This window comes from Pipistrellus kuhlii, unplaced genomic scaffold, assembly GCF_014108245.1.
Source record: "Pipistrellus kuhlii isolate mPipKuh1 unplaced genomic scaffold, mPipKuh1.p scaffold_m20_p_67, whole genome shotgun sequence".
Lineage (NCBI taxonomy): Eukaryota > Metazoa > Chordata > Mammalia > Chiroptera > Vespertilionidae > Pipistrellus > Pipistrellus kuhlii.
Window position 1 is genome coordinate 1,143,857 of NW_023425570.1, and position 27,463 is coordinate 1,171,319.

At 52.5% G+C, this 27,463-nt stretch overlaps 2 protein-coding genes across 3 annotated transcripts in view; one reads left to right on the plus strand and one right to left on the minus strand.

Moving 5' to 3' along the window:
* The window catches only part of PRKN (parkin RBR E3 ubiquitin protein ligase), a 351,420-nt gene that overhangs the window by 84,121 nt on the left and 239,836 nt on the right, over window positions 1–27,463 (plus strand). The gene's annotated exons all lie outside the window — the stretch shown is intronic.
* On the minus strand, window positions 6,570–9,100 carry LOC118708852 (high affinity cAMP-specific and IBMX-insensitive 3',5'-cyclic phosphodiesterase 8A-like). The gene has a single exon (XM_036420360.2). The coding sequence runs from the start codon at window positions 9,030–9,032 to the stop codon at window positions 6,585–6,587; it is 2,448 nt and encodes an 815-aa protein (XP_036276253.2). The 5' UTR covers window positions 9,033–9,100; the 3' UTR covers window positions 6,570–6,584.

A 27,463-nucleotide genomic window follows, 5' to 3' on the forward strand; every position in this document is an offset into this window, starting at 1 on the left:
TCTCTGTCCGCAGGCCTCCCCACGGCACTCGGCCACCGCCACACGTCCTGCGGCCGGGCAGTGCCTGCGGATGGCAGAGCAATGATGGGGCTACATGTCCATGTGGCTTTGCTGAGGTGGTTTCTTTTTATTTTTAAATTACTTCCCTTGCTTTAGTTTAGAGGGCCACTTGCTTAGCGGCAGCTCTTTCCATTTGAGTGTGGAGCCCATGTGTGTGCTCAGAGCCTTTGGGGACGGGGTGACCCTTTGGAGCGGCCGTCCCCGGGCGAGAGGAGGAGATTCTGAGTCACAGCGCCCCGGTGCACACAGGCATTGGGGAGTGATTATGGGGTTTGTCAGGGAAACGCCTCTGGTGTTTAGGGAAGGCCTCCAGGGAGTATGCTTGTTCTCTTCCCAGCAGCCAGCTCCTCTGGGCAGACAGTCCTGTATTCTTCCCCCGGGGAGGGGCAGGCATGTGTGGGTGTGTGTTTTGTGGGAGGAAAGGGGTCCCAGGAGCTAAGAAACAGCCCACAAAGAGTTTCTCAGCTTCATTGTGTGCTGCCTCTTCTTGCTGTTTATCTCAAAGGCCGACCAAACCCTGAGGCTCTCCGTGTTTCCCCCGGAGAGTGGCCACATTTTCACAGAGGCTGGCGTCACACAGGTGGGCAGACAGCGCGGTAACCGTTTAAAGCACATGTGTCAAACACAAGGCCCGCGGGCCAAATCCGTCCCGCCAGGCCTTGCAATGTGGCCCGCACCGCGCTGTCATCACTGCACTCCGCTGCGTTTCCATCACAATGACAGTTTATGACTGTTCAGTAAACCATTCGGCCCGTGATTTAGGCTGGATTTTAGATTTTGGCCCCTTCTCTGATTGAGTTCGACACCCCTAGTTTAAAGGATGAGCATCCTTGCTGCGGCATTTCTGTCTGGAGCTCTGAAGGAGCCACTGAAACCAGTCTCTGGGCTTTGGAGGCCTCCCAGGCTCCCAGCTCTGTAGTCATCTTGGCGGGATCCAGAAGCTTCCATAAACACAAACCTGGACCCATCAGATCCTTATTAAAATGCAAAGCGAACAGAGTTTAAGAGCTCTGGCTCTGGCTTTCCTAGGGATAAAGAAGCGCAGACATTGTCATGCAAATTTCAACTTGAACTTGGGCCTGGCCATGGATTTTTATTCATAACTCACTTTCCTTGTAGGGACCCTTGGGCTATCTACCTGGCAGGGTGAATGTGGAAAGGGAGATGCAGGGTCCCAAGTCAGGACACCTTATCCTCAGGATTGTTAATTCCTGAAACTGGAATAGCCTGGGGCACAGAGATCATGTCTGCTGTGATGTGTGTGGAGTCATGCAGACATGTGTTTTTATCCCGTTGAATTTCATTTTACCTCTCACAACACGAAGGGCCAGTTTTTACCAGTTTAAGCTCTTGGAAGCAGTGAGGACTCCGTGGCCAGCAGGATGCTCCTGCAAGGCCTGCTTTTCCAGAGTCACCTTGGAGCCCCTCTGCGTCCGCCTCCCTCCAGATTGCTGTGCGACGTGTGAAATGCTTAATAATGGCATCCGAGAGATTTACATGTTTGTTTATGTTTTACTCAGAGGGACGTAGCCACGGGGAATTTAAATGACTGGACTAGAGGGGTTAGCGCTCTGCTTAGGAATAAACAGCTCTATTTTCCATGCAGCCTGTGTGCATGTTTTGCTTTGACAGCCCTCAGTGCGCAGGGGCATCTGCTCGGGGCTCCGGAGCCAGGGCTGGCCTCCCCGGACCTCCCTGGCCAATCTGGGCATCACAGCTTGGCCAGCTCTGGCAGAACTGAGCAAATTGGATGAAAAAGAACATAGTTCTGGGTAACTTATTTTCTTTGCCTTTCCCAACTCTATAAGAAAAAAACAATTAAACCCACTTTTTTAAAAATATATTTTATTGATTTTTTACAGGGAGAAAGGGAGAGAGGTAGAGAGCTAAAAATGTCGATGAGAGAGAAACATAGACCAGCTGCCTCTTGCACACCCCCTACTGGGGATGTGCCCACAGCCAAGGTACATGCCCTTGACCAGAATCGAACATGGGACCTTTCAGTCCGCAGACTGAGGCTCTACCACTGAGCCAAACTGGTTTCGGCATAAACCCACGTTTAATAAATTATCTTTGTATATGAAGATCTGCAAATTGCTATGTACGTTCCTTGGCAAAATTGGCTTCCTATTCCTCTTTGGACCATGGCATTGGCGAGTTAGGCATTGCGTATCCATCTCCACATTCTCATTAATTCCCATGAACGGCCTTGGACATTTACTGTTCATTCTGAGTTAAATAATCTTTCAGAACCTCTCCGCAAAAGTAAATCACTTATAAATGAATCTAACCATCTCTCTGGCCCTTCACTTAACCTCTTATATCTCAGATGCTTGATATTCTTTGGAAAGGAAATCAAATTTGTATTAGTCTCAGTCCTCTTTTTCATACATTTAATCTTCTTATTAGCCTTTGGGTCGGCGTCTTCGCTGCCTGGTGACACCTGTCCAGGGCCCGCTGCGGGGTGTCCGGCTCCCAGGGAGAGCCATTCCTGGAACTTCCTTCCTTGTGCCCGGGAGCACACAGTCAGAGTGCTCTCAGCCCTACAGGTGCGTGTGGTGTCCCACTGTGTGCTCAGCCCTGCAGCTGAGTGATGGCATCTCAGATCTGTGGAGGGGAGGGCTCTGAGAAACCAGGAAGGCCCTCGGGGTCTGTGGCTGTCGCCTAGCCAGGCTCGGCTCAGGCCTTGCTGATGTGACCTTTCTCTTCCTAGATGGAAGCTCCTAGCGCTCCGGTGAGGGGAGCCCCAAGGCCTCTATGGAAAAGGGGCCTCCCTACTGGCCTCGCTTTACTTATTGGCTAACACGACACCACAGACCTTCTCAGACACACACAGCCTTTCCCGGCCCATTCCTGACACGCACTGCGGGCACCCTAGGGATTCTCCGTTTTTCTCTGTCATCATGCCGCAGGAGCTGTCACCAGGACTAGCTGTGGCGGTCGCTAAATTCCTCCCAGTCCCCAGCTCCTCCCTGAAGTCACTCCGTACCGTCCAAGCACCTCGGGGTGATGGCTCCGGCCTCCGGAGAGGCAGGGAGTCCAGCTGACCCTCAGACTCCAGCCTCGGAAGCCCGCCCACGCACACCTGATACATGGAAAAGGACGGGTATCGTACGGAGGACACTGTTTACCAATAACTAAGTTTACTGATGGGTTGTACTTAATTTACTCAGCAGACTTATGGAGACTGTGAGTGGGCTGTTGCTGATCTGGGGAGGTATGGAGTGTATATAGACAACTCAGGTGTGGCATTTCCTTAAGGAGCTTAGAGAAGAAAGACGTGTAAACAAACAGTTACAATATAAGGCGGATAACTGTGTGTGTGTGTGTGTGTGTGTGTGTGTGTGTGTGTGTGAAAGAGAGAGAGAGAATGTGTGCGTTTTGCCCACATTCTCACACACACACATTTGCTAGGCCTGGTTGACCAGAGTCCAAAGGGCGCTCCCGGGAGAGGAACTGGCAAGTGTGGCCTCAGAGCCTTGAAGCTCAGCAAGAGGTTGGCTGGCCTTGAAGTCACAGGATTAGAGGAGCGGGCGGGCACCAGGGAGGACGGCACGGCAGGCAGGACAGGCATTGGTTCCAGATGCAGGACAGCAGGAGCTTCGGGGAAGGCCCTGGGCAGAGGCAGAGTCTGGGAGGAGCTGGAACCACGCAGATGGTGCGGGGCACCCTCAGGGGCAGGCAGGCGGGCAGGGGCAGAGCTCTGGCAGAGCATGAAGCTGAGGTCCACCCGTAGGACCCCTACCGGGCAGGGGCGCTGGGGAAACACCCAGGCGGCTCTGAGGAGTAGGGAGGGCGAGGTTGGGATCAGCCCAGCGGGTCTCGGGTCTGGAGAAGCCTGTGACTATGAGCAGCTCATCACTCACTGGCTGGTGAGGAGTGGGAGACTGTGGAGCCAGGAGGGCAGACTGGGTGCTGCGGTGCTGACGGAGGGCCTTTGCAGGGGAGTGAGCCCAGCCCGCTGGGTACGAGCGGAGGCCAGGGCGCTCTCAATTCTCCTGGCGTTTCACTTCTCCGTCCGTCTTGGCCTTTACAGCTTAAGTTCATTGACTTTTAGTAAAATGTGTTTTCCTTTTACTAAGAAATAGAAGACATAAATTAGATTTAAATGTGTGGTTTGGGGAGATAAAATAGCTCTTAGGAATTTTGCATTTTGATGAGATGAGTTTAAATGAAAGGAGTGCAATCAAATGAGCAGCCTTGAAAATACACTACATGTAAAAAAATCAAATCAAGAATGCGTGGGGCCAGCCATTTAAGGCTTTATTATATTGAGACCATTTGAAAAAAATATTCTAAGTGACAAACACACAGAATATGTGATCAGTAATTTAAAACTGACTTTTCCTTTCCCATGGATGCATTGCTTTCTTAGTCCATAAATAATTTCCCCAAATTTATTGTCCTCAAAACAAAATCTTTACTTTAAAAAGTGCTGTAAGCTAATTACAGAAAATACTTTACTTTGCTTAAATATGTACCAAAGGTATAAAGTGTGAAAAGAATAACAAAGATTACACTTACGTGTACATACAAGTGACGCTACGGTCACACTTCAGATGCGGAACCCTCTGGACCACTCCCAGCAGGCACCAGGGTTATTTTCACTTGAAACAGAGAGGCTGATGTAACACTGTTTTGTATGTAGTTTTCACTTAACAGACTGAGGTTTGGATTCGGGATTGCTGTTTTTCATGACTAATCCTTCATTCATCTAAGTCTTTCCTCTGGACACCTCGCTGGGAGCTAACGCTGGTTTAAAGAGCGTAGTTAACCCTCCACGCACATTTGAAACCCCCCTCGACCTGCTGAATAGGCGTTTATGTTCCCGCCAGCAGGATCAGGGGTGGGTGGTGAAGGGTGGGGGTGGGGGAGATGTTTGCAGACCCTCATGGACACAGAGGGTAGCTTCCTTCTAGTCTTTGCATATTTTACAAGTCAAACCAAGAATCTTTTCCATGTTGTTCATTATGTTATTGCTCATCTTTATTTTTTTAAGTTATCTGTCCATACCTTTGAATATTTGTGTATTTAACTTTTTATGTTGATTTGGCAATGTTATTTATACAGATATGGCTCTGTCCTTGGTTATGACTATTTTTCTACTTGGTGATTTGTTTTTCATTTGTATGGCTGTCTTTGTGTGTGTGTTGGTCACTGATATTTTAAAGATTTGGGCAGTAAAAACAGTCATCGTTTTCTCCCGTTATGTTTTATCTTTTAGGGTCATGTTTAGAAGCAACTGGCATTTGTTTCTGCCACTTTTACTTTATTTAGAAGAAAGAAACTGAACCCATAAATGGGTGGCACAGCTTTAGTTACTAAGATGCCCTGAGGGCAAGCTCCGATTGCCTCAGGAAGCCTGTGAGGTGCTCAGTTCAGTCTGAACGTTTCACACCAGGAAACTCTGTCTCTGCCCATCACTTACCACCATTCCAATGAGAAACTCTCTCCCGATGTCCATACCCTGGCTTATTTTTTGGTATTTCTGGGTAGCATGCTATTTTGATTTTTTATTAATAATGGCGCATAACTCTCCAAACATTTCTGGGATGACCGCTCCTTCCTGCTGTGCTTTAAGAGCGAGTCGGCAGAGGGAACTGTATGTGCAAAGGCACGGAGCTGAGACCGCGCTGTGGCTGGACCCTGGGGGTGTAGGGTGAGGACCCGGGCTGAAGACGCGAGGGGGGGGGTTTCCAAGTCTGTCATGGTCTCATGCACCCCACAGGGAGGGTGCCCTTCATCATGAGAGCAACGGAACCCCAAGAACTCTCACCGAGGGGGGGTGTCATCAGGGTTTGTGCCTTACAGCCGAGTGGAGCGGACTGGGTCTCTATGGAGATTTTATAGGTATTCCTATGAAGGACCCAGCAGGCAATATCAATCATTGTAAACAGAATGCATAGAGATGATTTTTAGAAAGGTGAGCAACTACCGGGCCATTTACTAGAGAATCTATGGTAGATGTGTCCGCCAGGATTTCAGCTAGACATCTGCATCGCCTCCTGTTGAATGGTCATGAGCAGATCACATAGTGAGGCGAGGTCCTGAAGCTGGGGGTAGGGAGTAGGCACAAAACACGTTATTTCAGGTGGCGAAATGAGCATGCAAGGCCAGTTGCACAGCCACTGGAAATACAGGTTTCCATAAATATTTTTTAAACGTTTGTAAGTTTAAAATGAAATGATAAGTGCTGTGTGGTGTCCTCACGTGTCATTTTTAATGGCACTACGTGTACTGAAGGTGTGCGGATACAGAGCCTTCAAAAACATCTGGAATTAAACATTACCACGGAAGGTGGATCCAGGTTGGTTTTTTAAAAAGTCAAGTCAGTAAATATCCCGTTTGCTGTTCGTTTCCATAAGAATATTTGGTATAAACATTCTACAAAATCAGGCGATGTTTCGGAGAAGTCACTGATACAATGCAATGAAACAAGGGTTCGGTTCCCAGTTCTTTCCACCGGCGGAGTCCTGGCGCAGTAACCGGCGAGCAGTGCTTTCCGCACCGGGCCCTTCCCGGGCCTAGGAGGGGGGCGGGCGGAGGCCCCGCACGCTCATGTCGTCCAATTCCTTCCAGTACCTAAAGTTGTTGTCCAGGTGGTGCAGCAGCACAGGCAGGTCCACAAAGTTGTCCCACGCGTCGTACATGTCGATGAGGAAGTAGTTGATGAAGGACATCTGGGCCTTGGGGATGCTGCAGGTGCTTCTGTCGAAAGCGGGCATCACCACAGGCAAGTTGCGCCGCTTCTCCTCCTCGGTCTGGCAGAAATACTCCTCCGAGATGCGCTCGGCCCACTGGATGCACTGCTGCAGCGGCCGGCAGGGGTTGGACACGTCGGCGCACTTGATCATCATGCGCTTGACCATGGACCGATTCTCCGGCACCCTGAGCATCGCGCTGATGTCCGCCCGCACCGCCTCCGTCTCCTCGCGCTCCTCCAGCTCCGTCAGGGGCTTGACGACGCTGTTGACGAACTTGTTGACGTGCTCGAAGTGCTTGGTCATCTCCGTGGCCAAGACCATGTCGATGATGGTCTGGCGCAGCGTCCGGTACACGCTCCGCTCCAGGTTCTTGAAGATGTTGCTCTTGTCGTCCCGGAGGGTCAGCTGGAAGGCCATGCTGGCATGGTGGCTCTCCAGCACGGCCATGTCGTTGTACAGCACGGCCAGCTCGCTGCCAGCGTTGCACAGGAACGAGCTGGTCCTCCCCGGGTGGTCCAGGTCGTGGACCGCGGCGGCGATGAGGGCGGCGGCCTCGTCCACCGAGTCCAGGACGCGCTTCACCCGCTCCTGGGACAGGAAGTAGGTGGTGGCCTGGAGCACGTCGGCGGCGTGGCTGGAGTTGTGGTAGGGGTTGGAGGCGTGGTACGTGGCCTCGACGACCTGCAGCCACAGCCTCAGCGTGGCCTCCGGGCACTTGAGGAGCTCACAGATGCCGAAGCGGGCGAAGATCTTCATAGCCAGGTAGCTCAGGGCCCGCTTCTGCGTGGCAGCCTCCAGCTCAAAGATGTCGAAGTCCCAGGAGTCCTCGTTCTCCAGCGCCTCGGCGATCTGCGGCGGCACGTCGTCCTGGAGGGACATGGTGGCGGGGATGCTGCTGGCCACCCGAGCGAGGCTTCTGGCCGCAAGAACGCACTCGTTCCCCGGGAGCCTCCGCAGACCGTCGGAGAGCAGGCCCCCGAGGAGGTCGTTGACGTGAGGGTCCTCGTCCTTGGCCTCGAACTGCGGGGAATACAGCTCCGTGGTTCTCAGGATCTCCAGCGCCCAGTCCAGGGCCTCTGACACGGGCTCCGAGCTCTCCTCCTGGGCGGCCCTGATGATGTTGATCACCTTGGTGATGGGCGCCTCCATGTCCACGGCCGAGATACGGGCCAGCGAGTGGCGCCTCTGGCCGGCCACGCTCGCCCGGGAGCCCGCGCTCCTGCTGCCCGCAGAGCTCTTCCTCCTCTCCCTCAGCTTCGCCGCCTGGATGTCTGTGTTCGAGTCCGACTGCATGCTCGGGGGCGCCTTCTCGGCCTCCCCGTTCCCATCGCTCAGCCTGATGATGGACACGTAGTGTCTGATCTTCCCGCCCTGCCCGCTGACCGGGATGACCTTCACGTCCTGCTGCTGCTGGTCTCCGTTCTTGACGCAGTACAGCCCCTGCCACGCCCTGCCCGTCTTGATGCACGAGTTTATCGTATTCAGCAGCTCAGGCTTCTGGGCGGTGGGCAGCTTTTCTAACTCCTTCCCGATCAGCTCCCGCGACTCACAGCCCACGGTGGTCTCAAAGGCCGGGTTGGCGTACTGCACCAGGTGGTCCTCGCCCGTGATCTCGATGGCGTCCTGGGCCTTCTCCAGGGCCGTGAAGATGGAGTTGCAGGCCCTGAGCTTCAGCTGGGACCGCACCTCCCCAAACTGCAGCTGCAGCAGCTCGGTGTAGCAGGCCATGAGGCTGGGGTTCTCCACGAAGAGCCGGGTGAAGCCGGCCGCGAGGAGGGGCAGCACGGGCCGCTCCCTGTCCCGCCGGCGCAGCACGCCGACGATGACCGTGTTCTCCGACACCTTGGACGCCCGAATGGCCCTGCACAGCGCCCACGCGTCCAGCTGCCGGGGGCTCCTGTGGTCCAGGATGACGATGTCGTGGTTGGCCGACAGGAAGGCGGCCAGGACGGCCTTCATCTCCGTGGTCAGCGTGCACCTGAAGCCCGCCTCCTCGCAGGCCCGGCGGAAGGCCTTGCACTGGCTGTCCTTCTTGCCGAAGGCCAGCAGCACCTGCAGCTGGTCCGTGCGGAACCTCATGGGGCCGAACTGCACTTCCGACAGGGGTGTCTGGCCGGGGGGCAGGCCGGGGTCCGCGGGGAAGGCGGGGGGCAGGGCGCCGGCGCTCTCCGGCCGCGCCCAGGGCTCCTGCACGCCCTTGGCCTCCTGGCCGCCCAGGTAGGAGCCCGGGGCCTCGGAGGAAATGTGGACGCTCGGGGCGCAGCCCATGCCGGCGGCGGCGGCGGCGGCACCGCGGACTCGCCTGGGCAGCCGTTACCTGGCCCTGAACGGTCAGCGAACCGCCCGGCCGGCGCCTCGCGGCGGCCCCGCACCTCCCTTCCTCCCTCCCTCCCTCCGAGGGCCCTGCGCCGGCGCCCGCCCTCCTCGGCAGGGCCTGGGCCTCGGAGGGTGCGCGATCCCCTCCGGAGTCTCCGGCCTGGGCCCCCGCCCAGCCCCTGGCCGGGCCAGGCCTGCACCCGCCCCAGGGAGGGTGGGGGAGGCCGCCCTGGGTGGGGCGGGCGGGGTGGGGTGTAGGGGGCGGGGCGGGGCCTGGTGTGGGCGTGGCTGAGGGTGGTGTGGGCGGGGCCGGGCCAGGCCGGGGCGGGAGGGCAGGAGCAGGTGTGAAAAGCCGAAGGCAGTGCGTCTCCGTGGACAGAGCACCGAAGGGCGTGAGAGTGGCTGGGATTCACGTTTGTGATCGCTGGACCTGGGACTTCCTTGAGAGTCACTAGATTTCTGAGGACCGTGATGTTCTGTGTGTCAAATATAAGCCGTGGCCAGGCTGCACAGGAGGGGGCGGAGACAGGGGACATGGCTCCCTGTGTAAGTGCCGGGTAGGGTAGTAAAGAACTTTTATTAGGGGAGAAAAGAGATCCAATCTATGTTTCAAAAAGATGACCCCACTAGCTACTTTAGTGGGTGGCAAGAGAGAAAGCAAGGTTCCAGGAAAAGGATTCTCACAGAAACACACCCACACAAGATGGACTCTGCCGCTGACCCGGCCATTTTGTGGATGAAGTGGATGTGGGGGGCGTGGGAGGGAAAGAATGGGAAATCAATCAGGTTTTTATTCTAGGAACTGTGTAGAATGAGGTGTGCTGCACTGAGACAGTAAGAGTTAGGCTGCCTGGAGGGAGGTGGGTGCTGTTTCCGTTCATGTCAAGTCCATGCCCTTGAGCCGAGCCGCTGAGGAGTGGGGGGGCCTGAGTGCGCTGCGTGACCTTTGTGTCTGCTCCCCGCACTGTGATCGCCTGTGACTTGGGAGTGCCCCTCGGTGCTTCTCCACTGCCTTCACCCTTCCACCCAATGGGCGGGGATCACCCTGCCTGCTGCAGCCAGAGGGCTTTGGTGAATGTTAGCCAGGTCATCGTCTGAAAGGCCTTGGAAATAATTAATATAAAAACGGTGTGGGTGTAAAATGTTATATTCATCTTTGACAAAATCTGGCTGTAAAGTGAGAAAAATCTTAGTAAAATGCTGCCCTCCACTTCCCCGCCTGCAACCGATTTGGTCATGTGCCGCACAGATTGCACAAATAGGGGAAGTGAATTTTTGTTCTTCTGGCCGGTGCTTGTTCGTTGAGAAGACGGGAGCTCTGTAATGATGTGTGTGAGAAGCACAGCAGGCAAGACTCCTAACCAGCTTCCCGAGGAGCGCTCGCATCGGGCATCCATCGGGCATCGGGGCATCGGGGCTGCTGGCTGTTCGGGGGCGTGTGCGGGCTTTTGTCCTGCTGAGACATTGGGAGCGCTGAGCAGGACTGAACGCCAGCACCGGGGCAGAAACACACGGGAAGTGCGTTCTCCTGAGCCCAGGGAGGCAGACATCTGAGAGACCAGTGAGTGATGCAGACAGGCCCGTGAGGAAACGTCAGGTCAGGGAGAGCCGTGCTCTCCTCCCCAGGCCTCACCGGCCATGCTGCTTCTTACCTGGCCCCTGCACTCACTCTGTCCAATGGGCACGTGTTCTGATCCTGCTCAACGATATCAAATTAGCGTCAGAAAGAGCGCTTTAAGCCCACACTTCCGGCCAGAGATGGGATGGGAACTGACGGACTTTTCCCTGGTGATCACATGGCCTTAGATCTAGCTTTCTAACGTCTCTTAAACACCAGGTGCTGAGGGCGGCCAGTGTGGCTTCCGTGCCTCAGAAGACACCGCGCTGCGTGGCCACCACGTGACCTTTAAGCTCGGTCCCTGCTTCCGATCTCTAATGGGGACCGACTGGCTCGCCCACCACGTGTCCTGAACCCTTCCGTCCCCAGGCGCCTGCTCACCGCCCTTTGTCTGGCCACAGCCTGGCCCTCCCCTTACCGCTTCGGAAGGGGGAGTTTTAGGTGCTTTTTCTCTAATCACTTTTCTCCCGGTAGGTTTTACTTATCACACATGTTAAAAAGCTGAAGGGAACACAGTGACATAATTCGTGATTAGTTCATACTTATTGATTTCAGTGCCCTCTGCCACTAATTACCTTCCCCATTCATGTGAGTAACACGTGACTATATACATTTTTAAAGGTTTTCTGTGTTAGAATGACACGCATGCCCTTAGAAACGGAAATTGCTCACCCTAAGGGAAAGGTTACTATGAGTCCTATGTAAGCACGCTTAAAACCCAGTGACCGATGGGAAAACGGGCCAAAATGATGGCAAGCACCTGACTTGAGACCCTTCATTGATCATAGCCTAGAATGTATGCAAATTCTCCACACATTTTACTTCTTTTATTGAGAAACAACCCTTTCGGGGGTGGGGAGTGACGGTGGCGTTTCTTCTGGCCTGGTTTTCGCTCACATCTTCTGATGAGGCCCTTTCCCTTCCGCTCTCTGAGCTGCCTGATCGCCGTTAGAGACCGCAGAGCCGCCGAGCGCGGTCAGGGCTCGGTCCCTGCGTCCCAGGGCGCCGGCAGGCCTGTCCTCTGTGCTGGGAGGGAGGACTGGTTCACAGCCGTGGCGCTGCCTGGCCTCCCGGCAGCTCCGGTGTAGGTGTGTCTCCGCGAGACGCGTGGAACCCAGCCTGCGACACAGGCACTGTCTCGGTGGCCTCGCGGGGCCGCACACAGACCCTGTGTCGCTGCTGCTGTGGCCACACTTCCTCCCGCGGACAAAGGCGCTGTGGGTGCAGCGGGAGCAGGCGACCAAGCGGGAGAATCAGAACAGATCCATCTTGGGAAGGAACACGGACAGCTCACTGACATGAACAATGATGAAATATCGCCGGCCAGTGCTCCCAAATATCACTTTCCCCGCGTCTAATTTTTTCGGTGAGAGGAGAATGACAGGACCCTAATTTTCCGCTGAGAAATGTTGTTCTCCGGAAATAAAGATACAAGGTTATTTCTTAAATTCCCTCTGTGTTCCTTCCTGTTAATGACAACATCCCTTTCTCTAGAAAGACTCGCTATAAATACATTCTGCAGGTCGGGCCAAGTAATTGGCCATCGCGTTAATATGTCCCCAGCTTCCATTTCCCCGACACTCTACTCAGAACGAGGCCCATCTGTCTTCATCTTCCCTCGCGGCCCCTGTGATTGACCTGCCCTCCCACCCGCCACTCGCAGCCTCCAGCATCGTGCGGGGAGGACGTCCCCCCTCCCGCATCCGCCTGACAGGACAGCCCCGTTTTACCATCAGGGCTCACCCTTTACCGGGGGGCTGGGTGCACCCCCAAAAGGGCAGCTGATCTCAAGTGAAATGGCCTTTCTTCCCAGATTCCGTGTAGACTCAGCGTTTTCAACTACAACGTGGACTTGGGGAGAGCAGCTGGCGGGACGGATTGCCGCCCCACACAGCACCCAACTGGATGATGCTTTTCAATGAGAGGGGCCCCTGCCAGACGATCGTGCGGGGGCGGTGTTCAGGTCACATTGGCCTCGGGTACTGCTCCATGCCTGGCTTTGATTTTAAAATATTTTTTAATTGATTTCAGAGAGGAAGGGAGAGAGAGAAACATCAATGATGAGAGAGAATCATTGATTGGCTGCCTCCTGCACACCCCCTACTGGGGATCAAACCCGAACCCCACCCCACCCCCACCCCCGCATGTGCCCTTGACCAGAATCGAACCTGGGACCCTTCAGTCTGCAGGCTGATGCTCTATCCACTGAGCCAGACCGGTGAGGGCATGGCTTTGACTTTCGGAGCTGTGCTTTGCTCTCCTCCCTGAACGGCTGTGGAAGAGGGATGGTAGCTGTGGAGGGGACAGGATTTATGCAGGATCTGGGGAGCTCCGGCAGCGCCCCTGGTGATGTGTTTTATGGAGAGTGTCCACAAATGTAGACATAAGCGCGGGAGAAATGGAGCACCGGGATAAATGGCTCAGGTCCCGGCGATGTGGCTTTCACCTCTTACAGAGCGCTCCCCGCAAGCGTCACACATCCCTCATCCACGCAAGTGACAGGGCCGCGGGCGTGCGGCTGGCCGAGAGACGGACGTTTGTGGGGGAGAGAAAGGACAGCGTGTGCACAGGAGGCGACAGACAGGGAAGGCGGGGCGTGAGGAGAATGGGGGCCCCGCCCACCTGGAGCCTCCTCCCGTCCCAGGCGGGGGTGCGGCTGCCATGGCGGGCCTCCGGCTGGGGCAGGAGATAAGGAGACCCCAATGGGAGGAGGCTCTGAGGAGCTGAGGCCTGTGAGTCCAGGGGAGCATGGGGAGGGCTGCCCCCTCACTGCGGGAGCGCCCTCGGGCGGCAGGGCAGGCCGTTAGGAGGTTAAAGTTGGAAGCAGTTCCAGACTGTCCTGCAGGCGAGAGAGGTCAGAGAGCAGGTGTCCCGGTGCAGTCCCCACTCTGGCCTCCTGGGGGCAGGAGGACAGAACCTGGTGACGCAGGCAGGAAGTGTGGGGGTCACAGGGTCAGGTGCTCCGCTGTGGGGTTCGCTCTGCGGCACTTGGGAAGGGACTGGAGCGAGGCGGGAAGGGCGGACAGAGAAATAAATGCCCACGCACCCACCGGCCTCCACCTGCCGGGTGCTCGGCTATTTATCGGTTTTAAAGCTCCCGGTGGATCTGGTGTGCCGACAGGGGTAGCAGCTGCCGTAACCAAACCCGCAGTCTCATTGGCCCGGGCAGTTACTGTTTGAAGCGAGGCCCCCAAAACTTCTCTGGGAGTTTTAGGAGAATCTTCTCAAAGTGATAGTTTTTAGAAGCGATAAAATCCTATCTAATAAAATTGATAGAAACTTTGAAAAGAAAAACAAAAACAAAAACAAAAAACAGCAGCATGCAACTCTCATTTACCAACAACGATGTATTTCTTAAACTTTGTACCAGTGGTATGCAGACCCACACGTATGCTGTATGCGTGTAGGATGCATATGTGTGTACTGTACAGAGGAAAAAGGAGCAATGGGGTTTTGCGTTCCGTGCTTCCTTTCGGTGTTCTCTGCGGGGACTCCGGGCTGCCTAGCTGAGCGTCCGTGTGAAGGAAGCTGTGGGCTGTTTTCCTAATCCGGGCGCTCAGTGAAAGGAGCACTCAGGCTGCATCTCCGCGGAGGAGGCGGGGGCCGTGCGGCTCCTGCCGGCAGGAGCTGGCAGTATTTTAAATAATGTTGTGACTTGTCTCGGAATTAGTTAACACTGCTCGGCAAACAGCGCTCACTTCCACATAGTGCCGGGAAGTTCTAGAAACATAACTCATATTTCAATTAATTTTGCATGGCTTTGCCCGTCTCTAAATCTCCCCAGCTCCGAGGACACCCTGGGGAGTCACACAAGGCGACCGCCTCCCCCTGACCTCGTGGCCAGCAGGGCCCTGAGCCGTTCGGCCTGGGCAGCAGCGGGCTCCCCGGTGGGGAGGCCCCTGACAGCAGGCGACACGGAGGCACGGAGGACGGGGCCTCACAGCGTCCGTGTGGGCGCGAACACGGGAGAGACGCAGGCAGGAGGGGGTGCGAGTGTAAACTTCCCTCTTCGTGGTTTTGCCCACTGTCTTCCCAGGGAGCCGGTCAGGCCGCCACAATACAAACCTCAGAGCCACGGGGGCCTGGGGCCCCGCGGGCCGGCGCAGGGGCAGCAGGACAGGGCCCGGGGCTGGGAGCAGGCTGCTCGGCGCCGTGGAGGCCGCTCCTCCGGGTGGGGATGTGGGACAGGAAAGGATGCTTCCGTGTCTCCACCTGAGCCATGGAAACCCCCGTGTCCAGCCGGTGGAGGCACTGCTGCTGAGGACGCACGGTCAATGTTACAGCCACCGGTTCAGTGCGTTAGTGACCGAACAGCGCTTATTTGTTGAGTGAATAAATGAAGGAACGAGCTGTAAGCTGTGTTCCCTTTAAAACTCACTCATCTGGAGCACAGTGGGTGTGAGAGGGTAAAACCTGAGGGTCCCGTCCTGAGACCCTGTCCTTGCTCTTTGCTGCTGTTGACCGTGATGCGGAGCTGGCGTTGGCGAGGCTGGCAGGAGGAGTGAGAGCTCAGGCTGCCCGCCTCTGTGAGTGTGAGAAAGCTGAGTGTGTCGGTGCAGCCAGGAGGGCTGGGAGGTAAGCGGAGGTGTCTGTGCGGGGACTGGCATCGGCAAGAGGCTGCTGCGTCTTCTCTGCATCGCTGAAGGAGGCTGGGATGACGCACGGAATGCGTGGAAATCCAGGGCTGCTGCAGCTTGGTACCCATAACTCCCCACACATCCATGCTCTGCTCGTCAGGGTGGCGGGGGCTGGGTGGGAAGGAGGGAGAGAGAGCACGTAGGGTGTGTCTCACTGTGTAATTTCCTTCAAGGATGAGCATATTCCCACTGTAACAAGCAAGTGTGACTGTGGGCAGAGTGGCACGTTCATTCCCGACCACTAATTTATTGTCATCAAGCTGAAACGAAGCTGATGGTAAAAATGTATAGCTAAGACAAGCGAGTTGGTAATGCTACTTCTACCAGAATATCTCACACCCTGTAATGTTGCCTCTTTGCATGAAAACTTCCTATATAATAAAAGGCTAATATGCAGATCGACTGAACAGTGGAACAACCTGTCGCTATGATACACACTGACCACCAGGGGGCAGATTCTCAACGCAGGAGCTGCCTTGGTGGTCAGCGGGCTCTCACAGGGGGAGCACCGCTCAGCCAGGAGCCAGGCTCACGGGCTGCAGAGTGCAGCGGTGGCAGCAGGAGCCTCTCCCGCCTGCACTGCAGTGCTAAGGACCCCTTGGGTAATGTCTGCCAGCCAGCAGGTGGACATCTCCAGGGCTGCGAGAGGGCACAGGCTGGGCTGAGGGACTCCCACCCCCCACACCAACGCATGAATGTCCTGCACCGGGCCTCTGGTTAAAATATAATTAGTAACAGCTTAGCCTCCAAACTTTACCTTTTCTATGTTAACTTGGTATTGTTTACATAATACTTGAAATTTGCACTAAAAAGGCAGCACTGACCTTCAGGAAGAAGTTAAAGTACCCTGGGAAGGTAACCTACTAACCTGACTCCATCTTGGCTTGCGTCTGGTCCAATTGCTACTCATGTTTTCATGTCCACCCTGATCCGTGCTGACGCTGCAATTGCCCTGTCCTGCCTGAGTAATCACTGCAGTCAGTTGGTTGCCATGGCGACGCGGCTGTGTGTTTGGGCAGTGCCCCTGGGATGGGTGTGGCTGAGGAGGGCCAATATGGATCCAGCTGGACTTGCTGTTGTCAGTTGTCTGAGTGACCTCGGCAGGCCACTCAGCTGCTCTGGAATGTTCCAATGCCCCTTCCCAGGTGGCAGCGTTTAAGGGTCTGCATACGGAGAAAAGCTGTAACTTACAGGGAGGGCCTCAAACTCCCGGGCTTGGCGGCTGGAGCTTGCCCCCTCCTGCAGGTGCTTCTCTGCACAGAAGAGAGGATTTCATGAGTTTCCTCTTAGTTGTGAAAAATGGGATGAGTTCACCTGCGTTCTTCTCCTCTGTGACAGGAGTAGATGGAAATGGAAATAATGAACCGGAGATGCTAGTGATGGGGACCATTCTGATGAGAATGACAGTGATTATGCGAAAATGAAATTAATTTCATATTTAAATTACTGCAGTAGCATTCATTAAACCCCTTCCTTAAACAGAGATGGATATTGGAAACTGGAAAAAAAAATATTAATCATGGATTTGCCCAGATTTCTCTATATTAATCTGGCATGAATGTTTGTATTCAGGCTACAAATGGTAGTTTGCTAGGTATTCAGAAGTTAAGAGCAATTTAGATTAAAGATGTTTAAAGCTCATTTTTAAAACGCTCATTCTATTCGAGCCGTTTTAAAAAGATTTGCTTAGCTAAAGTCGTTGAGTCAGAATAATTCTGACACTCTTAATCTTCCCTTTTTACTAAGAGCCTTGGACGCTTCCTTTTCATTTAAAAATTTGAGTGACAAAATTGAGTAAGTAATTTACCAGAAATAGTGCAGTAAAGAGCAAATTTGTGCCCAGGGGAGAAAATACACTACATTTTAATCAAGGCATCTAGCAGCAATTGTTGGACAATTGTAAGGCTTCTCTGTGTCTGAGCAGAGTTTTTAAATGTGCCCATCGGTTGTAGGAACACTTGGCAATAGCTACAGAAGTAGTCACTGAGAAGCCTACTGCGGACAGAGTAGACGTCATAGGTCAAACGGTCACCAGTGACCAGGAGCATCTGGTCCATGGGAGGGCAGCCCAGGCCTGTGGGAGGGAGAGCTGAGACAAACACACCTGCCAAACAGACCCCTCCCTCAGTGGGCTGCAAGGCTCTAGAGGCCAAGGCCACCTGCCCTCTGTCACTGTCAAGGTCATATTTGAAGTCAGTTTGGTAAAGTGCACTCATATCCTTATAGTTTTTATAAGCACTGTTAATTTTTAAGTCAACTGACTCCTGTTATTAAAAACATCAGCTAATAAAATGGAATTTACATTTTTGTGGGTGTTGTTGTTTTTAATACAATAGTAGCCAGTGTGAGTATCGTAGAAAAGTCTGAACTCCTCATGGGAAGGTGAATGACCAACGGTTTCCTTTCATTTATTTGTAGCTCCAAAAATAAGTTCTCACTCACTCATATTTGTTCACATGAATGATTAGGCTTTGATATCTTTAGTTATTTATTTGATCCATAGAAGTGCAATGCACTTGATAAATGAAGATTTCCTTCCTGTATCAGACAATGGCACAGAAGGCAGTCTGTGTCTTGAGTCCATTCAGTTGTAGATTAAGCAACAAATATATTCAACATAAATGCATGTATACTCAAGAGCCATTTATTCACACTGGGAAATAGAATAAATGAGATGGCCTTGTATTATGTGAGCCTGTTTAGAATTCCATCATCTCAGATAAAAGCCATGATTATGCCAGCCTGGATGAGGAGAAAGAGAAAGAGAGAGAGAGAGATAGATAGATAGAGAGAGAGAGAGAGAGAGAGAGGGAAAGTGAGAGAGAGAGAGAGAGAGGGCAAGTGAGAGAGAGAGGGACTCCATGTCCACTTCATCTGAGCTCCATGAGAAGAGGGAAAGCTGAAAGGTCGGTGCACATCAGTAAATACTGTCAGGCAAAGCCTCTCTCCCAACAGCTGGTGGAGGAATCGGGGAGAAGAATGGGTAGGCACCTTCTGGCCACACAAACCCCAAACCGAAAACACACACAGGAGCCCCTTCCATAGACTGAGGGAGGCAACCGGCCTCGAGCCGAGACACAGTGAGAAAGCAGGGGCCTGAGGTCGCGGCTGAGCTGCCCTCGATGTGGAAGGTGGCCGGCCCTCCAGGCCCACGTCAGCCGGGTCCTCAGGGACACGCCTGGCTCCTGCAGCTCTCGGAACTGGTTCCGCACCGGAACTGAGAGGCGTGGCCAACGAGGTGTGAGATGTGCCGCAGGCCAAAGCCCACTTATAAAGGCGGAAATTAATTGTGAATAGCCCAAGCAGTAATCCCAGTTAAGGAGCTGCTGTAGTTTTTGTAGTGTCAGTTCAAGGTGGCAATCTAATGCAGCAGCAGTCTGCTCTTTGCTTGTGTTTGAACTGTTGTGAGTTATTTAAGTTATTAGGTGTGTGTTCTAATGTAGTCAATGTGCATACATCCACTGGTGAGTTTTAAGGAAGAATAAAACCCATGTTAAATGCAATAATTACTATTAAAGAGAGAATTATTAGAGAATTGTTTACACTAGAGGCCCGGTGCACAAAATTCGTGCAAGGGAGGGGTGGTGGTGTATGTGTCCTTCAGCTCAGCCTGCACCCTCTCCAATCTGGGACATCCTTCTCACAATCCATGACTGCTGGCTCCCAACTGTTCGCCTGCCTGCCTGCCTGATTGCCCCTAACCACTTCTACCTGCCAGCCTGATCACCCCTAATCACTTCCCTGCCAGCCTGATTGACTCATAAGTGTTCTCCTGCTGGCTGGATTGCCACAAATTGCCCTCCCCTGCCGGCCTGGTCACCCCAACTGCCCTCCCCTGATGGCCTGATCACCCCTAACTGCCCTCCCTTGCCAGCCCAGTCACCCCTAATTGCCCTCCCCTGATGGCCTGGTTGCCCCCATCTGCCCTCTCCTACAGTCCTGGTACCCACAACTGCCCTCCCCTGCTGGCCTGATCACCCCCAACTGCCCTCCTTGCAGGCCTGGTCACCCCTAACTGCCCTCCTCTGCTGGCCTGGTCACCCCCAACTGACAACTCCTGCTGGCCTGATCACCCACAACTGCCCTCTCCTGCCAGCCATCTTGTGGTGGCCATCTTGTGTTCACATGGGGGCTGCCATCTTGTGTGTTGGAGTGATGGTCAATTTGCATATCACTCTTTTATTAGATAGGATGTGTTACTGTAACGAAGTATATGAATCCATATATGTGCATACAATATCTATACAAGGTATCCAAAAAAATTATACACTATGTCCATAGATTCTATTAAATTTTAATAGAATGAAAATGAAATGAATTTTAATTAACATTGCCTTTATAATTATTCAAAGTGTGAAGTCATTTTTTGGGGTACACTGTATATACTTAATTTGAACATAAATAACTCCAGGAATAGACATCGCAAACAGCTGAAGGCTTATAACTCAGCATTTAAAGCAACAACCTGGGAACGTGCATTAGCCTCACTGGCCTGCGCTTTGCCACCGGACACTTGCTCTCCGCCTGGGCCCTCTGTCTGGCTCCGCACAGGGAACCGGTCCCACATCCCTTCTAGGCGTGTCCGGACGCGTCGCCAAATTTGTTTACATTATGTTGCCACTCTCCCTGAATATTTAAACATAAAGGATCAAAGAAGGAGAGTTTGATAAAATGTTTATATGCTGAATTTAGCTGATCTTCAAAACAAGACTTTCTCTCAGATAAACAAACCATGCATAATTCATAGAAGCTCTTCTTGAAACACTTATAGATATCCATATAGCCCAAAACATTACAAATAACGCATTCTAAAAGCCATAACCGTAAAACACGGCGCCGGACAGAAATGTCACTGAGCAAGCAGATGTGTCCCGCACAAAGGCGGTGTTTGCTGTCCCGCGGGCAGTGTTTCACCCGGACATGGCCGTGTGCACAGTCATTAGTGTTTTATTAAAACAGGTGTGTGACTTAATGATCTGGGGTCAGTCAGTAGACTAGTCTGAGTCAGAAAGGCAGCTGCTCCCTGTCAGACCTTGCTGGGGCCCCGGGCCCTGTGGCCCTGCCTGTGGGCGTCCTGCCCTGAGTCCCAGGGCTCAGCTGGTGCTGCACAGAGGCCCCAGCTCCCTCCAGCACCTCATCCTTTCACGCCCAGGCCTCGCTCCCCAGGCATCGATCCCACAGCAGCACCGCGGGGCAAGGCCAGCCCGGATCTGGGCGCCCAGAAAGCCTGGACTCCTCCTGGAACAGAATTCTGATGGAAACTTCTCTTTCACTTTAATGTTGGCGCTTGCAGTCACCAGCACAACCAGCACCAGGCGCTCAGACTGGCAGCAGCATCACCTGCTCAAGAAATCCGGGGTTACAAGTACTTCCTCCGGCAAACGCAGAGAGCTCTCAGGCACGGCATAGCGTGCGTTTGTTTAAAGCACATGTGTCAAACACAAGGCCCAAGGGCCAAATCCGTCCCGCCAGGCCTTGCAATGTGGCCCGCACCGCGCTGTCATCACTGCACTCCGCTGTGTTTCCATCACAATGACAGTTTATGACTGTTCAGTAAACCATTCGGCCCTCGATTTAGGCTGGATTTTAGATTTTGGCCCCTTCTCTGATTGAGTTTGACACCCCTAGTTTAAAGTATTACATGAGTCTCCTTTCCCCCCCATTGACCTCTCCCGGCCTCTCCTGTCCAGCAGCACATGTCCTTGCCCCCTACTGTTTGTGTCCATTGGTTATGCTCATATGCATGCATACAAGTCCTTTGGTTGATATCTTACCCCTTCGCACTCCCCTCCCACTCCCCACCTTCCCTCATAGGTTAGTTCAGTGGTTGGCAAGCTCATTCATCAACAGAGCCAAATATCAACAGTACAACAATTGAAATTATTTTTGAGAGCCAAATTTTTAAACTTAAACTATATAAGTAGGTACTTAATTAGGGTACTCAGAAGCTGGCCTTTGTTAAAAACTCAAGGTGCCAAAGAGCCACATGTGGCTCGTGAGCCACAGTTTACCAACCACTGGGTTAGTTAGACAGTCTGTTCAATGCTTCTATGTCTCTGGATCTGTTTCTGTTCTTCAGTTTATGTTGTTCATTATATTCCACAAATGAGTGAGATCATGATATTTACCTTTCTCTGACTGCCTTATTTCACTTAGCATAATGCTCTCCAGTTCCATCTGTGCTGTTGAAAATGCTAAGAGTTCCTTTTTACCACAGCGTAGTATTCCACTGTGTAGATGTACCACAGTTTTCTAATCCACTCATCTGCTGATGGGCATTTAGGCTGTTTCCAAATCTTAGCTATTGTAAATGGTGCTACTATGAACATAGGGGTGCATATATCCATTCTGATTTGTGTTTCTGTTATCTTGGGATATATTTCTAGAAGTGGGATTACTGGGAGTTCAATTTTTAGTTTTTTGAGGAAACTCCATACTGTACCAGTCTGCATTCCCACCAGCAGTGCACGAGGGTTCTTTTTTCTCTGCATCCTCACCAGCACTTGTCATTGGTTAATTTGTTGATGATTGCCATTCTGACGGATGTGAGATGGTACCGCATTGTTGTTTTGATTTGCATCTCTCGGATGATCAGTGATTTTGCACGTGTTTTCATGTGTCTCTTGGCCTTCTGTATGTGCTTTTTTGAAAAGTGTCTCTTTAAGTGCTTTGCCCGTTTTCTGATTGGGTTGTTTATCTTCCTTTTGTTTAGATGTACGAGTTCCCTGTAAACATTGGAGATTAAATCCTTATTGGAGATAACGCTGGCAAATACATTCTCCCATACAGTGGGCTTTCTTATTGTTTTGTTGATGGTTTCTTTTGCTGTGCAGAAGCTTTTTATTTTGATGTAGTTCCATTTGTTTATTTTCTTCTTAGTTTCCATTGTCCTAGGAGCTTTATCAGTAAAGATATTGCTATGATGTATGTCTGCTATTTTGCTGCCTATGGATTCTTCTAAGATTTTTATGGTTTCCCTTCTTACGGTTAAGTTTTTTATCCATTTTGAGTTTATTTTTGTGTATGGTGTAAGTTGGTAGTCTAGTTTCATTTTTTTGCATGTATCTGTCCAATTTTCCCAACACCACTTATTGAAGAGATTATCTTGACTCCATTGTATACTCTTGCCTCCTTTACCAAATATTAATTGAATATAATGGCTTGGGTTGATTTCTGTGCTCTCTGTTTGGTTCCATTGGTCTATATTACTGTTCTTGTACTAGTACCAGACAGTTTTGAGACCAGTGGCTTTGTAATACAGCTTGATATCTGGTATTGTGACCCCTCCAATTTTGTTCTTCTTTCTCAGGATTGCTGCAGCTATTTGGGGTCTTTTTTTATTCCAGATGAATTTTTGGAGAGTTTATTCTAGGTTTGTGAAATATGCTGTTGGTATTTTAATGGGGAATGCATTGAATCTATAGATTGCTTTGAGTAGTATGGACATTTTAGTGATATGGATTCTACCAATCCATGAACATGGCATATCAGTCTTTTTTATGAGGCGTTATTTTGTGTAAAATCTTTTGGGAAAGCTGGTAGCTTAATACGGCACACACTCTGTCCGAGGCCTGTCACATGAAACCTGAAAGTAAGAGAGAATGTCTCCGTGAGCAAATGGTTGTACCCTGGGGTGGGAGGCACGTTAGGCCTTTGTCACTGTTAGGGAATGTCACACACCCCTTTGCTGACCCCAGGAGCTACAGAGGCGGTGAACTGCTTCCCTGAAGGCCTTTCAGCCTTGACAGAAGACGGCTGCGTCTCTGGGGTTCTGGGGTCTTGTCTCGGGTTGTGGTTGTCCCGTCTCCACACTTTCCGGTCATGAGGAACATTCGTTGTGTGGATAAGCATGTATTGGGCGCCTACATCTGCCAGCTGCTGTGCTGGGCTGTGGGACAGGGACACGGCTTTCCCATGCTGTCACAGTCAGGTGGGTGAGAGGGAGAGTCAGCTATGAAGACATGTGATCAGAGCTCTGACAAGGGCAAGCTCGGGGTGCTGAGGGCGCCCTTAGGAGGAGCAGCTAATCTGACCTTAGCTGAGCCCGGACCATCGGGAAGTCTCCCAGGCAGTCCTGCCTCGGTGGGCATTAGGTCTCTAGGACGCGGGGGAGGGGAGACATCTCCTTGCAGAGCAAGTAAGATCTACAGAGGCATGGAGGGTGTGCCCGCCTGGCAAGAATAAAGCGTGAAGTAGGCAGCAGTGACAGGAGGCTGGGGGGGAAAAGGGGGGCAAATCAGGAGGAATCGTGCGCCGTGCCCAGGACTTGGACCTGCTCCCAGACGCACTCAGAGCCGCCAAAGTATTTTTAGGTTGGGCGTGTTGGAATCCAGTCTCTCTCTGGCAGTAATAAACTCGCGCTCTTGAGATATCGCTTAATAAATGAGGAGTGAGCAAGTGCAGGGACTCCCGGGGCTCTGACCCCGCCTGGACGGCGGGCACTGAGGAGCCTCACGCCTGCCGTCAGAGGGCCAGCGCTGAATGGCGGGAGCGGCTGACGGCCGCGACTCCACACAACGGCGGCTTCAGGAACATCGCTTTCCTTCGACAAATACCAGTGCCTTCCTGTGTTCACATTACACGTCATTTACTGGAAACCACCTTCAGGAATGTAGGTTAGGCTGCTTGGCACTGATTCCCAGGTCTCAGTGGCTTTGAAGGCAGCAGGTGTGTGGACGGTTCCAGAAAGATTCTGCAGATGGATGCACAGCTGGGAGGAGGTGGGCACGCAGACCAGACACAGGCGGTGCTCTGTCCACTGAGCCAAACCAGCTAGGGCGTGACTTGCCAATTTTAAATTCATTGAGTCTTTATTGAGCATCTACATGTAGGAAACATTAACAGCTCTGCAACATTTACATATCAGTTAATTGCACGCTGCAGGACGGGAGGGCGTAGTGTTAATGCCACGGCATTAGCTGGGCCTCTTTCTGCTGAGAGCTGCTGTACTTACTAAGCGAGCTAAAGAAAAGGTCGGATGCTTTGGAACTTATCCAAGTCAGCCATTACAGCATCAATAAAATCAATCTGGAAATATACTGTTACATGTAAAATAAGAATACCTATACCTATACACATAGGCCGTTTCCTATTGGGTTCCTTCTAAAGGAGGTTTGGAGCAAGGTCAAGGTCTTTATTATTAAGACTAGTGGCCCGTTGCACGAAGTTCGTGCACAGGGGGTAGGGGGTTCCCTCAGCCCAGCCTGCACCCTCTCCAATCGGGGACCCCTTGGGGGATGTCTGACTGTGGTTCAGGCCCAATCCTACAGGCAACCCAGCACGGACTGCAGGACTGACTTCCGGTCGGTGGAGCCTTCGGTTGTTTTGGAGGTTACGGACCCTGGGTTTTTATACATTAGGATGATTTCATTGTAAACCAAGACAGCAGCAGATCCATGTTCAAATATCGTTGTCATAAAAGTACATCCTTGAAGGGATAAACAACATGAGAAGAGGTGAGCACTCTCAAATCTCCTATGTACATATTATGGCCACAATGTATCAACTGCTTCCATGCTGCCATGGCACATTCTAGGAGGCCCTCTTAGGCATAATATCTAACGGAACCATCAGGACAGTCCTCTGTTTGGCCGAAGAGCAACCTGCAGCTGCTGTGGGAAGTCATGTGCCCACGCCCAGTGAGCAGGTCTAGGATTTGAACCCCGTGACCCTGACTCATGCTGCTTCCGTGTGCGGGCCTGTGTCTGCAGAGAGAGATGGGATGTGCATGGGACATTGATTATCTGTTGGGGAGAGCAGTCTCTTAAATGAGTCCAAGTGCCTGGCTTGGTGTTTTGGAGAAGTGGGGCCTTTTCCGTGTGGGAAGGAAAGCAGGTCTAGCCCAGCCCTGACAGTGACAAAGAGGTGCTGTGGGTCCGGCTGCTTGAGCGGACCCATTCCTGTCACCCAGTACACGCTCCTATTATGTAAAATCCATTACCGAGCATGTAGCAGCCGCCCATGCAGGCAACATAAATTTACTTTTCCACCGGCAGCGTTCTCTGCCATTTATCATTTTAATCTATACTGCTGAGCCCTACACATTTCTACAAGGCCTTCGCCCACGTGAAGAGCGTTGGAACGGAATCAGGATGTTTCCAGAAAACTCCGTAATTTGTACCAATTTCGGCGGTTTCTTTAATTATTAGAATCCGTTGATGAAACAGCCTGTGAACCGGGAGGCCGGCTAACTCTGACTAAGTAAGTCCCCTCAGTAACTAGGATGTGTCTCTGCATTCAGTCATCATGGCTTCTGCCTCGGTGGGACCACACTGTCCCGCTGCCGCGCCTCCACGGCCAGCAGGAGAGGCTTGGCTAAGGGTGCACTTACTGGCCAGGGGCTTGGCCTCATATTTTACTCGGCTTTTTAGGTGGCTGCTGGCCCTGGCTGCGAGGGCCGGGCCAAGGGGTGGCACCGCCAGCGTCTATGCCAGCCGGGGCCGGGCATGCCTTCCCTCCCCAGCCCCCAGCGCGGTCACCTCTCCGTGTTCCTGGTGGGCTCTGTGCAGCCTCCCTGGAGGCATGTTTACATGAGTGCCAGTGTCCTCTCCCTGTGGCCCGCTCCCTGTAGGGCATCACATGGAGCTGGCTTCCAATCCGGTTTTGAGCGTGTAGACTTGTAAAAGGCTTTTCCTGTTGGTGGGAGTGTGAAGTACAGTGGCCACTGGGAAAACCGCTGTCCAACACGTAACATCCTGTGACCGAGGCATTCCACTTGTGATGTTCTGTCCCACCGACACAGGCGAACAGAATAGAGCAGTGCACCCTCATTGCAGAGGTGCGTTCGCCATGGAAACTAGAAGCAGCGGAACGCACCCTCAGGGAAGAACGTTTATGTAAGTTATGGCACGTGCGTGGGGCGGCAGGTGCACCGTGACAGCAGACAGAAGAACGGGGCAGAACATAGCTACTTAACGGAAGGAAGTCCGTGATGGCTGCTGAGTACAAAGTGGGATTGGAGAACTTCCAGTGTGATACCACTTTGGTTTAAACAGAGGTGTGCATAGACATGTTTATATGTGCACTACAGGCCCCGTGCACAGAATTGGAGTACAGGCAGGATCCCCAGGCCTGGCCTGCAATCAGTGCCAATCGATCAGGACCTTCCAGCTACCAGCGGGCCTTCCTTCATCCCACGCTGCCCCCTGGTGGTCAGCACCCATCATAGAGAACCCTCCAACTCCTGATCTCCCGGTCAAACTCCAGAGGGGACACTTTGCATGTTAGCCTTTTATATAGAGATAGACTAGAGGCCCCCGCACTGCCACAGCTGCCTCGGCCCATGCCCACCGGGAGAGTGCCTCTGCCCCAGCCCCTGCCACTGTGGCTTCATCCGGAAGGTCGTCCAGAAGGACATCCGGCAGGACACCTGGTGTAATCAGCATATTATGCTTTCATTATTATAGATAGATACACATACACACGTAAATACAGCGTGGGCAAGAGGTTTACCCCTGTGAGTACATGAAACAGTTTGTTCTTGTATTATTGTTTCTTAGGTGCCATATGAATAACTATAAACCTGCTTTTTCCCACCTTATATACACATATATGTGATATGTGCACATATGTAATACTACAGAGTGTAAAAGGCCAGGAGAGAACAGCACAGAATACTAACAGCACCGAGCCCTGAGGGGTGGAATTCAGGTGTGGTGGGAGGGGAGCACTTTCATTTTAAAATTGTACACACTAAGAAAAAGAAAAACAATCCACTTAAAATGTAAGCAAAAGATTAAACAAGATAAAAAGCTGGAAGGGCTGCCTTAGTGTCGGAGATGATCCTGGTAGAGGCCCGTGTGGCTGTGCCTCGCCAGCGCGGACCCTGCTTTGCAGCCATGCCTGCTCTCCTGTGCACCGGAGACTGAGCCCAGGGGCCTCTCCAGGACCTGCAGACCTGGTGGGTGTGGCCAGCTGCCGGGGTAAGGCAGGTGTGGTGAGCAGCAGCGCCCAGCAGCCGGTCCTCAGGGGCTCGGGGGGGCACCCTGTGCCCTGTGCAGCCTCTGTGCCGTGTGCAGCCACTATGCCGTGTGCAGCCTCTGTGCCTGTGCAGCCACTATGCCGTGTGCAGCCTCTGTGCCTGTGCAGCCTCTGTGCCTGTGCAGCCACTATGCCGTGTGCAGCCTCTG

Coding starts and splice junctions, on each gene's coding strand:
- LOC118708852 (XM_036420360.2), bottom strand. CDS start 9,032: ATGGGCTGCGCCCCGAGCGTCCACATTTCCTCCGAGGCCCCGGGCTCC.